General features: G+C 35.0%; 1 protein-coding gene across 3 annotated transcripts; it reads left to right on the plus strand.

Annotated features, from left to right (window-relative positions):
- The first annotated feature begins 766 nt into the window (after window positions 1-766).
- On the plus strand, window positions 767-5,848 carry LOC149401207 (protein GRAVITROPIC IN THE LIGHT 1-like). Of its 3 annotated transcripts, none has more exons than XM_089612060.1 (3): window positions 767-1,020; window positions 1,325-1,497; window positions 4,063-5,848. In XM_089612060.1, exon 3 carries the CDS (start codon window positions 4,082-4,084, stop codon window positions 5,561-5,563), a length of 1,482 nt encoding a protein of 493 aa, XP_089468186.1. In that variant the 5' UTR covers window positions 767-1,020; window positions 1,325-1,497; window positions 4,063-4,081; the 3' UTR covers window positions 5,564-5,848. The 3 variants fall into 3 exon arrangements, with proteins under 3 accessions (XP_089468186.1, XP_089468187.1, XP_089468188.1); XM_089612061.1 differs by having other exon boundaries at window positions 4,080-5,848; XM_089612062.1 differs by lacking the exons at window positions 767-1,020; window positions 1,325-1,497 and adding an exon at window positions 3,707-3,998 and having other exon boundaries at window positions 4,080-5,848.
- Window positions 5,849-13,210: the final 7,362 nt, after the last annotated feature.

Below are 13,210 nucleotides of genomic sequence, written 5' to 3' on the forward strand. Positions count from 1 at the left end.
ATACATTTAGCTAAACCATTAAAGATGCTCTAAGCATCATTGCTTACCCAGCGAAAGATACTTACTACGAAAGTGTGCATAATCAATCGATTCTGAAAATCAACCCTGAGGTGAGTGAACGGACATTGACTTTCTTTCAGGAAGGTTAGATTCCGTATATGTGAATCACTTTCCGCTCATATAATATCCTGAATCCCTAAGATATAGGTGTTCTGGCATCCTCAAGTAGCCATTAACGAATGAGCCACAACCCCGATAATACAACCCAGAAGTCCATGACCACTTCAGGATATAGACTACGTCTCACTGTGAGCATCATAGCGACCCTGGTTAGTGTGTCGTAACGATAATTAAACGATGCATCAACAACCAAAATCTGGATGAATTTAGATTAATTTAACTAAAAATATCAATAAAAAGTTAATTTAGATTAGCTGAATTTTCGTATTTAGATTTTAGATAAGTGTAACATTTGTTTCCACAAATCGCAACCGTTCCATTTTTTTTTGCTCTGAACAAATCGCAGCCGTTCATCTCCCAAAGATTTCAGCTGCGTCGTACGTCAGATCTGCCCTTCTATTACAATAAACACACCTTAACTACCACCTGTATTATCACATATGCCCCTCAAACTCTCCGCGACACACACAAGTAATGAGCAGGGTAAAATCGTAAACTTAATCAAATTGCAGAAAATTGACCAGTACCTGCTAAGGGCTTTTCGATTCCCAATGACCTTTTGTTTCTTACGTGTCCTTTTTCATCTTTCACAACATCACCTCTCTCTCCATTCCAATTTCTAGCTCTGTTTATCGTTCTGTGTCCCGTCGAGAGCTCTCTCCTAATTAATTCTCTCTAGTCTCCGAGTCTTTGTCAACGTCGATACTCGATATCCCATTTCTTTCATTGGATTGTGCAACTGCAATCTTTCCCAATCGAAGACCAGCCAAAACTAGATAGAACTATCGAAGGTCAAAAGGATTTTATATTCCCTTTCCATTGTTATACCCAGAACCCCAAGTAAGTACTTTCTATATTTACATTGAAAGACTGATAAATTAATAACAGATGTTTTTAGTGTATTGATTTACTAAAGAGTTTATATATGTGTATATATATATATATATAGTATGTCGAAACTGGAATTGTGAAAAGGGGTTTTCAGCGTCATTTTGCTGCTTCGTAAGATTCAACGAGATTTCCTTTTGACTATTGTATTAAGCCCACTTCTGTATTTTCAGTTTAATGTTTTTGTATTGATGTTTTGTATTTCGATTAGTAAAGTTAATCTAATAAGCTGGGTTTTGTGTTTTATGTGTATCAGAGCCAGAGCAAAAGCAAAGAGGAAAAACGACACAATCTTCATATCCTTCTTCTCACGGTTGTGTGGTCGCTTGTCGTCGTTTTCTTTTCTCGGTGTTTCCTTGAGATTCACGCATTCGATGACGAGAATTTGACAGTCGTCGTGGCTCGGTATATCGCGATATTTTCAGAAAGGTACGACTCAATCGCTCGTTATTTGTAATATATCGTCACCAGTTTTGTCATTGGGTCAGCAATACCGTGATGATGGTGTTGGTGTGTGAGCTTAGATTTACGCGGGTTCTCATCACCTGCGCGCACGTCCACCGTATAACTCGAAGCAGTCGGTCCCGCTTTCATCGAAAAGATATTAGATCAACGGCTGAGATTGTTTTCGGATTCTTAATAAACCTCGAACCATAGTGTGAATGGGTCTTGTTTTAGCCGCGCTATTCGGGTCCTAGGATCAAATTGACCGGTCACTGTAGTTGATATCGTAGGACCCACCAAAAGACGTGGCTTTAAATCGGCGCTTTATGTTATTTTCTATAAGTGGCAGAGTTTATTTTATATTTGAAAGGGACAGTTCGAAAATATCGTAATTGAGTCGGTTTAAGTTGTCACATATTTTTACTGCGACTTAATCCCAACACTACTAAACTAAGATTAGATGGAAGAGATTTCTAATAGTAAAATTTAAGATTAGATTTCGATACGCATTTATTATTTTTTTTATTTTCCAAGTTTCAAGAGAGTGAGTGGATACATCGTGTGTTAGACTCTTCAGAGACACAATTAAGTAGTTGGTAATTTATAATCATAAAGTGACATTATTGTTATGAATACGTACAATTTAAGAACTGGTGACTTTTTTTTTTAATTATAAAAAATTTACCATGCCAAACAACAATGGTGTTCGCATGTATTATATTTGGCATTCTAGTGGCAAGAATGTGGATATAGGAATTAGAACTTGTTCCTATGTGATTTACATATAGTTATAGTTTAAGACAAAATTAGGATTCGGGGGGATAGTGAACAATGATTTTAATGCTAGTTTTGGAAATTAGTTAACTTGCGAGTGTCAATGTCGCACAAATATGTATTTCTGATTTTGATAGATGGTACAAATAGATTGGATTGCATGTGAATGTGATTTACAGGGTCCTATGTAATCCAGTATTTCACGTGATATTGTGTATTTTCTTTTTTTCTATTTCTTTCGTGACCAAAGTGGGGAATAATATAAGCTGTACGGTAAGAGAAATTTGGTCACATGCTTAAGTTTCCATGGAAAAAAGGAAAAAGAAAAAAAAAATTTGTCCATAGTTGCTGACAAAGGCGGGTCCTATAGTTTTACTTTATCTACTGCTCTTAGTGAGTGAGTAGCCCAAGGAATCTAAAGGACGTTATCCTTTATTTATTTATTTTCTATATAAATATTTCATCTTTAAACAGTTTTTTAGCCAAGTGTGTTTTGCATTAGATTTCTGCATTAAGGATTTTAAGTATGATTTAAGGGAATCGAACGAGGAAAAATTTGGGTTCTTGGTAGGTAGGTACTATTATAAAAAAAAATGCTTGTGAATCAATTTTTTATTTATTTTTTGTTATGTGCATTGTTCTTGTAGAGAAATATTTTTAGTCTGACAATGTGGGGACCTAGTTGTTTTCCTTTTTGAACAGCCATGCATAGTGTGTTTCGTCTTATGCAACATTTATATTGATTTTTTCCTTTTGGAAATAGCGAGGAATACAATTGAAAGTATTTGATTAATGAAGCGGTGTGATATGTCATTTTATTAATTCATCTTTTCTATTGTTGTGGTTGCTTCCTAGGCGTTTTTTTGTTTATTCCCATATTCCCTTACATTTTTTTTTGTTATGTTGTTTTTTTCTTTGTTTCAAGAATCTCTAGAGCCTGCCTAATAGGACTAATTTGGGCAGAAATATAAAATAAAAAACCAGAAGAAACAGACACAGATCAGTCGAGTGTAAAAATTGGACCACTTTAGTTGTCATAGTTACAAGACTTTTGGAAGCAAAAACAAGAAAACGCACTCTTTTTTTATTTTTATTTTTAAGAGAGGTGTTTGTTGTGGATCAAAATTAAACGTCATCAAGAAAAGAGCTGTCCTGAGAGTGGGAATAAATAATTCCATCAACATAATCACTGCCATAGCCCATATGTATAGAATAATACCCCCAACATGCATGTATATGCTTGATTATTATTATTATTCTTATTCTTATTATAACACAAATTTATTCACTCGAATATAAAAACACATATCGAGGTGATCGATATGAAATTCGGAAGAACCTTGGACGCGTCTTTTGAGCATTGTTCGTCCCATTGAATCTTTTTTTTCTTTTCTTCGCAGCAGCTTCTTTTTTCCTGTCTCTTTATTTCTTCACTCACTATTTCGATATATATAATTCAAGTCATGCTAAAAGATGAAGTGAAAGAATCCACTAAAACAAAGAGAATTTTCCATTCCTCCATAAATGTCCTCGGTCTAAGCGTTTAAAGCCAAAGCCATAGCAAGAAAAAAAAAACACACTTTGGCCTTTTTCTTTAACACGCTATAATAAGTCATCATTACATAAACCCTATATATATATGGGAATATATATATATATACATATATATATTTTCTTCTGAAAGTTGCGTTCAACGGCTCTTTTCAACTTTCGTATGCTCTCGACTTAATTATTACTAATTTTATAATTATCATCAGCATATAAACTTCTTTACAGTGCTTCAATTGCCTCAGATATGGATTCTGTAAAACCCTCGGCGCTTAACCCGCCACACAAGAGCAAGCTCGCCAGGACAATCGCCAAGGTCCTCAACCTCCGTTCCGCCGCCGGGACTGCCGGTATCTCTCCGGCCGACGGAAAATCAAAGCCTAGAAAAAAGCCTCCACGCGAGCTTCGGCGAGCCAAGCCACCGTCGGAGGACGAAGAGGCGGTCCTCGCGAAGCTTTTCGCCGGAGTCTCGTCGGTGAAGTCCGCCTACGCGGAGCTCCAGCTCGCTCAGACGCCGTACGACGCCGATGGAATTCAGTCCGCCGACGAGACGGTGGTCGCAGAACTGAAAAGCTTGTCGGAGCTGAAGCGGTGTTACCTGAAGAAGCAGTTCGATCCTTCGCCGGAGATCGCTCTTGCCAAGGCCGAGATTCAGGAGCAGAAGAGCTTGTTGAAGACTTACGAGACCACGGCGAGGAAGCTAGAGTATCAAGCCAGGCTCAAAGAGACCGAACTCGCTTCCCTCAGAGAGAAGCTCGAAGATCTAAACGTAAGTAATAAATTGATGGAGAAAAAGCTGAACCAGAGCGGTCAGATCTCCACTCTCCTTGACAACCTCCATTTCTCCGGCCTGAGTTCCGTCCATTTCGCCGCCGTGCTCCGTCACGCCGCGAGATCGATCCGAGGCTTCACCAGGACGATCTGGGACGGAATGAGGTCGTCTGGTTGGGATCTGAACGCCGTGGCGAGGACGATTCAGCCGGAGGCGGTTTTCTGGCGGGAAGACCACCGGAATTTCGCCGTGGAGTCGTTCGTCTCCAGGGAGATCTTCGAAGGTTTCTGTTTCCCCAATTTCCACAGCGCGAGGGTTTCGAGATCGTCATCGGAGCCGGAGACAGAGGAGGAGAAGCGGCGGCGGAGGGAGAGATTCTTCGCGAGATTCGTGGAGGTTAAATCGGCGAGGACGGCGAAAGAGTATCTGACGGCGAAACCTAGGTCAGGATTCTCGAGCTTCGTCAGGAACAAATACTCGAAGCTCGTCCACCCGAAGATGGAGCTCTCTCTCACCGGAAGCCTTGACGTCCGTACGCTCGTCCTCGCAGGAGATTTCTCCAGCGACGGCCTCGAGTCATCCGAGCTCTTCCGATCCTTCTCGGAGATGGCGCGGAGGGTTTGGCTCCTCCACTGCCTTGCTTTCGCGTTCGAACCTGAGGCCTCGGCTTTTCAGGTCTCGCCTGGTTGCCGATTCTCCGAGGTATACATGGAGAGCGTCGCAGAGGATTATTACCCCTCGCCGTCCCACTCCTCATCGTCCTCGTCGTGGATTAACAACAAGGACGAGGAGGTTTTGGCTGAGTCGGAATCGCAAGTGGCATTTACGGTAATTCCTGGTTTCAGGATCGGCAAGACGGTGATACAGAGCAAGGTGTACTTGTCTCGAACGATAATTTCTCGACCATCGTTGACGATCGGACGGCGAGGGGGCGAGTACGGTGGGTCCCGCGAGTGAACTGGACGGCTATTAGACATTCGGTGGTGGTGTCGTTTCTGTGGGGACGCTTCAAAAGTTGGTCGTTTTATCAAGGCCTTTTTTAAAAACTGTTTGGATCTTCTTTTTCTTTATTATATTTTATTTTTGTTTTACTAATGCTTATTATATTTTAGAGACATCCTTCAATTTTGTTAATATTAGGCTAGGTGGTGAAGTAAAGTAAGAGAGGGATGGATGGTCTTAGCTGTTTATTTTGCATATTCGGCGATTACGTGACATTCTATGTAATGAAAATTTTGGGTATGTATGATTATGTACATAATATATTAATATGTAGACAATCGCACCTCCTTTATGTTTAAATTATATTATTTTCTTCTCTCATCAATTTTAGTTGCCGTGTCTAATTTTTTTATATTGAATATAAAACATACAACGACAACTTAAAAAAGAGACATTTTTCCACCACAGGAAATAGCTATTTGTGGTAATATTTATTTAAATCACTTTCGTTAAATTGAAATCCGGTCTCAATCTGCCGTGGTCCACGTACAGCCAATTTATTGCAATTCATGTTACACGCAGAGCATATATTTTGGGTTTGAATAAATACTTTTTTTTTTGGTAAGACATTTAGGTTTGAATACTTGCAAGTTGCAAATGCATAATTTGGGACCCACAAAATAATCGGATTCAAATGGCGGTGACATACTATCCTATAATTCCAAAGTTCTGTGTACACGGAAGGAGCCTGGTTTTGGTTACTTTTTAAGGATCCACCACTCTCCGGCAGAATCTCTTCCCGATCTCATAAACAATGCCATCGGGTACCTCGGCGACTTCCGTCAAGTTTGCGGTTCTCCGAAAACCGTGCGGGCAGCCCCTCTCCGTAGCCCTCGTTGGCCCCGACGGCCATAAGCGTAGATGCGGCGATTGGAAGAGTGGCAAGACTTGTGATGTGGGAGTATCTTCCGAAACTCTTTTGGGATTGTCCTTCTCTCCTATAGTGCTCCTCTTTGCCGATGCTTTAGTCCCTTGATTACGGAAGCGATGGCGATCCGGCGGGGTTTGGAAGAAGCCCGTGCCCGGAGTCTCAGAAGGGTGGTGGTGCAATCGGATTGTGAGACGGTGGTTAAATGCATCGACTCGAGAGCGACTCCGGCGATCGATGTTGGTCTTATTTTGGCGGATAATTTAAGTATGATTGATGATTTTTGTTGTTGTGAGTTCGTTTTTATTCCTCGTATTTATAATATGCTAGCTCACAACCTTGCCAAGAATGCCATTTTCTTTTGATACGGATGTAATTTGGAACTCTTTACCCCCTCTTGACTTACAAGAGAGGGTTTTGGCAGAAATGCCCAATGATATCTAAGGTCGGAGACCTCTTTTCTCAAAAGAAAGATCTTACACAATCCACTTTATTTTTATTTTATGAAAAATTATACGGAATAAGCCACGCGAAATATGGTGATTGCAAAATAGCCAACGTTTAGATGAGTTTGAAAAATAATCAATTTTGCGTACGTGGCAATGCAAGCAAAATTTTAATGCCAAGTGTAATCTTGAACCACCATTTAAAATGTCTGATGGACGTATGGAAAAAAACCATATATAACTGATTGACTAATTTAAGTAGATATTTATTTATTTTCATTTATTATTAGATGCTCTTTCTTTTTTATTTGATTCCTCTCTCTCTCTCTCTCTCTCTCTCTCTCTCTCTCCTCGATAAATTGTCTCTAGTTTGACGGTACCTTCAGAGAAAGTCAAGTTTCGTAGCCCCCTCTGCGACAACTCACATACCACCATAAATGGCAGCTCCGGGTTTTGTCTCCACTCTCGGCGCCACGCGCAACACCTCATTTGTCCGTTGCGCCGCCTACCTCCCCGACTTGTCGGCCGGCTACGCTCCCCTCACCCCAACGTCGGCTTCCAAATCCGGAAAATTTTGACTTGGCGAGCCTTCCTCGCTAATGCTCCGACAAATCGGAGTGTCATCGTCTTCGGTATCCAATCCTCTCCCGGAATCCTCTTTGCCGACTCTACCTCTCGCTTAGATTTTGCCGTCGCCTCCATCTCCAGTGTAGAAAGCTCTGATTTCTTTCGTTGGTGCCGAAGCTTCGGAGCGGGAATGCAGAGGCAAAGCCGCCCACTTTTCCGCCGACGAAGAAGGGAATATCAGCAGCGGTATAGAGAGGCGGTCAAGTGCAGATAAATTTTTGTTAATTTTCGTAAATTTTTATCAATTATCTTGATAATTAACGTTAATTTTTTTCGTGAATTATTGATAAATAAAGTTATTTTTTGTTAATTTTATTCCCTTCTTAATTGTTTCCTATCAATAACCTTTAATTATGTGTGTGAAAATTATCTATGTAATTATACAGTTTTTGTTTTTATTTTTTTAGCAAACACTTTGTGTTGTTATTTTTGTTTGGTCAATCGCTCTCTTAAAATTTTTATGTTAATATCGGTGAATTGAGTTGATTTGTGTTAATGTCGATAAATTTGTTGCAAAAACCCAACATGAATAATTTATGAGACTATGACGCAACTTTCGATATTTTTTTGCTAGTCTGATCGTCAAGATCTCAATATATATTTTATTTTTACATATTTTTGTATCGTTAAAAAGAAGACTTTTGTTTTGTCATTTATTTTTTTTTATTTTGATAATTTATTTATATATGGTAATTGTATATTTAATGAAGGGTATTTTTATCTTTTAATATTTGTTTATTTCAGTAAATGGTTAGATTACAAAATTTACCAAACGTTGGTAAGATCCTTAAAACCACATTTGAAATTGGCTACGTTGCTAGAGCGCCCTTATGTTGTTATTATTTGTTTGGCTGAAAAATTTCTTAATTGTTTTCTATTATATTATTTTTAGGGTTCATTAGGGAAATAGCCAATTTAAACGTTTGGTATTGCTAAATAGCCAACGTTTCATAAATTTTAGGTAAATAGCCACTACATTTTATTTACAAGCGTAATTTTACACAAATACCTATAATATCATTCCCGCCCAAACCAATTTGTTTAAATGTTAAATAAACAAAATTAACCAAATAAATCGGTATAGAGTGCGCGAATCGAGAACATTAATTGAACAAATAAAAAATCATAGGCAATGCCTATTTTGACTTCATTACATTTCAAAGAAAAAAAAGGAAGCACGAAGGCGATAGCAAATAAGTTTTTTTTTCTTCTCTTTTTCGCCACAATTTTTTTTAAAAACTTATTAGTTTTGTAAATCGGTAAAATACGATCTATGGTTATTGGTATTTTTTATTGTGAAATTGTTAATCGGTCCAATATTCTTGTTAATCGCTTCCGTTTTTGTTAATCGCTTGAGAAAATATTATTATTTTATGTGTGTTTGTGGCTACAGGATTGAGGAAGCTGATAAGGCTGTGGATTTGAGTCTCTCTAGATAGTCATTGATGTGTCCAAATCAGTTGTAAATATGTATAAAATTTGTAAATAATTGTAAATAATAGTGTAAATATTGCTAAGTTTATGTCTTCTCAGAATTTTTCTTGTGTAATCAGTTGTAAATATTGTAAATAATAGTGTATTCAGCTGTAAATAGTTGTAAATAAAAGTGTAATCAGTTGTAAATAGCTTTAATCGTAATAAGCACTATAATTGGGAAATTTTTTTCTTTTAAATTGAATTTTAATTTCGGCAACTTTAATTGGTTTTCAATTTAATTTTTGACAGTAAATGAAAATAATACATTAGGTAGTTTAATTTTAAATTTGAATTATACGTCAATCTAAAGAATCAATCCCTATTGATTGGTTTTAATTATGGGATTACGTGGATTTAGTCTTTAATGGTATATGATATTTGATTGAATATTGGTATATTGCGTGTAGGCAATTAAGCCATTTAAATCTTTTTATTTTAGGCAGTTTAGTTTTAAAATTGAATTATTCGGTTAATTTAAAGAATAAATCACTCTTGATTAGCATTTAATGAGATTACGTGGATTAATAGCTAGTCATAAATTTTATAGATTGACGAAACGTTCCAAAAGTTGGGATTACGTTTTTCCAAAAATTATAATTTTAAAGTAAATGAGTGTTAATTATTTGAATCTATTGACTATTTACGATATATTGATTTTGTCATTGCAAAATAAACAAATATTTACACTATTATGTACAACTATTTACAATTACTTACAACTATTTACATAAAATTACAAATACTTACAGACGACGCCTGTTAATATCCACTGATATAAAATAATAACAAATAAATGGATACTTTCAAAATTTGAAAATCAATTACTCGTAATTTCAAAAACAGTTACTATAAATAAGGGATTTATGAAACGTTGGCTATTCAGCAATGTCAAATGTTTAAGTTGGCTATTTTGCTAATTTTTTGTTATTTTTATTATTATTTGTTTAAATATGAATTATGAATTTTAGGTAAGGATAAATTAGATTTTTCTTTTGTAATTTTTTTTTGGTTGATAAAAAGCTACGCACATGAATATATTGATAAAAAAAAAATTCATAAAGACTTGAATTATAAAAATTAAGCTCAAATGAAAATTTTAAGAATTAGATCTAACGCAACCATTCGTTTTAGGTAACACGTACCACTACTTGCCGCCGATTGCATTCTAGAAGAACTTGCGCGACTAAAATCCACAAAAAAAAAAAAAACCATATTTTAGATCTAAGGTTCAAATTTAAAGAATGAAATTTAAACTCATATTATCCTAAGATCTGGTGGTAGAAAATTCGATTATTGAAACATAAAAATAAGAAGAAAAATAACCTTCATTAGAGACCGAGTCTACCGATGTTGGTGTGCATGATGGAGACGAGTTCGTAGTTGTAAGCAGGTACGGAGCCAGAAATCATTTTAAAATAAAAATACTCAGATAAACACAATAAGTTTCAAGCACAATATTCCTTATTTTTTTTTATTCAAACGTCTATGGCCATACTATTAATCTTTTTACCATATAATCAATAGTCATAATTTGAAGAGAATCTTAATAAATTAATATTAATAACAACAGCAATACAATAATGATTTAGAACAGAAGCACTTACATATTAAACTTACAAACTTGAATATAGGAAACTTGACTTACAATATAAAAATAGAATAGAATAAACTGAATATTATATATATATATATATATATATATATATATATATATAACAAGTAATTTGCAAACTAGCCATATTTAAAATTTTAAAATGTTAGTTAGCTATTTTTTAGTTAATATTTAGTAAATAGCCACAATGATTACGCGGCAGCATGTAAATAACCATAAATTTTCAAACAAAAAATTAGGAAAATAGCGAATTTAAATATTTGATATTGCTAAATAGCCAACGTTTGGTAAATCTTAGGTAAATAACCATAAATGATGACGTTACTTAATATATGGCAATGACTATTTACTTAAGATTTACCTTTGTAAATATATGAAATTGGTTATTTATTTAATATTTAACAAACGTTGGCTATCTAGTAATCTCAAATGTTTAAATTGACTATTTTCCTAATGAACACATTTTCAAATTCAAATATATATTTACATATAAATAGAAAACATTATGATTATTTACTAAATATTCATTAAAAGTTGGCTAAATAGCAATCTAAAAGTGTAAATATGGCTATATATATATATATATATATATATATATATATATATCTAATGGACCTATTAATAATTAGAATTACTGTTAATAACTTAAGCAATTGTCTTTAGTCTTACCCAAGTTTTTTTTTTTTTCAAACACAGTATAAATAAGCCTAGTTACAAATAGAACAAAATACTAGTCTCAGCATAAAAGAACACTATTAAGAAAATAATATAAAAGATGATAAATTTTTTTTTATTTTTTTTATTTTTTTTATTATTATTATTTTTTTTTATGAATAAAAGCTGATAATTAAACTTACAATTCATTGTGTTTCATTGTGAATTTATAGATTGTTAGTGATGTAATAGGTACCGCATTCTAAAAAAATAATGATGATGATTGATTTAAGAATTAATTTCTTTTTTACCCCTGGACTCGTACCTCGATTACGTTTCACCCCCTGGACTCAGAAATGTTGTAAAACTAATCTCAGAACTTAAACACGTGTTACAACTTGCCACTTCCGTCAGTATTTGGACGTTAAATTTAACTTTTTGATGACGTGGCAATATTCTAAATACTTTTAATATTTAAATATTATTATCAGATTAAATAATTAAATATTTCTTTCTCTCTCTCTCTCTCTCTCTCTCTCTCTCCTTTCTTCTTCTTCTTCTTTTCTTCTCTGCATTTTTTTCTTGAAAAATTAGTCGATCTAAGCCACATCAAACGTTGCAATTGTAAACTAGCCAACGTTTCGTTTAATTTTCGAATCTAGCCAAATTTGATGACGTGTCATATTTTTGTAAGATTGTATTTACTATATTAGCCTTGGTTTGGTTTCAAAAAATACTAACCCACGTTTGAAACTTGGGTTTGTAGCTGATTTTGTTATATTCGGTTTTATATATTCGGTGATATCAATATATTCCGTGTATTAATTATATTTATTAACGTTATTGAATCATGATAAGTTGACCTTCCTTTTTTGTAGCCACATTTAATGGAATGGAGAATTTATCAACGTTTCATCAGAGTTGTTCATTTTAGTTGGAAGATTATCCCATTTTTTAGGGATTAGATTTGTTTTCGATTTTAAAGCTAAAAATTTGAAATATATCGCTCACATTTATTCACTGGATCATTTTGTTACGTTATTCAAAATTTGAATTGTTCAGTTTCGCCTTTTCTCTGAATGTTCCTTACCATTGTTTTTCTAGTGTTGAAGAAATATTAACGCATTGTCATTGGTAAGAATTGTTTATTTTGGTTTTTTTTTTAAAAATAAGTAATATTTAACATATGTTACATCTTATTCACGCTGAATATATTGTTTCACAGATATATTCGAAAGAGCATCATGAATGGTTCTCAGTTTTCTTTGACTGAATCAAGTATTGTTTCGAACGACGGAGAAGATTGCTCTGAAGAATCAAACTCTTTTTGGTCAGGTTGATGTCGACAACTTCCCGATGAACATTTGTCGGAGTTGTTTTGTTCTTCTTGAGAGTTGAACAAATTGGACTCTTCTTGATCAAGGTAATTAAACGCTCTATGATTGGTTTGAAATTGAAGATGAAAAGTTAGAGTTTCCTTTGTTGTGTGTGACGGAGATTCAGAAAATTCATCGTGTGTAAACTGATTCGGAATGTAATAGCAAACTTATTGATGAACCCTAATGTAAGTAATTACACTGCTTAATTTTCGTATATTTTGGTTTATTTCAATATCGCCATATGTTGTGTGTGGCAGAGATTTGTTGTGGGTTGGGTGCTTCAGATTTATTTTGGTTTATTCATGTCTGTTTTTATTTTTTGTAGCCTGTTTTTAAGGATTTAGTCTTGGCGCTTCTCAGTCGTCGCACAAGACGGAGGAGGCTGGAGTTCATCGTGGCGTTATGTGTGGTGAAGATTAGTTGTGGGTTGGGTGTTTCCGATTTATTTTAGCTTATTTTCGTGTATTTGTTGTACATCCTTGACATTATTTTGTATTTATCGTTGTTGTCTGTGTATTATTATCATCTTCTTAATAAGTT

This window comes from Urtica dioica, chromosome 4 (genome assembly GCF_054948205.1).
Source record: "Urtica dioica subsp. dioica isolate 48M chromosome 4, U.dioica_male_clone48M_v1_H2, whole genome shotgun sequence".
NCBI lineage: Eukaryota > Viridiplantae > Streptophyta > Magnoliopsida > Rosales > Urticaceae > Urtica > Urtica dioica.

Bases quoted from the DNA above. Each gene is read 5' to 3' on its own strand.
- LOC149401207 (XM_089612060.1), top strand. From the start codon at position 4,082: ATGGATTCTGTAAAACCCTCGGCGCTTAACCCGCCACACAAGAGCAAG.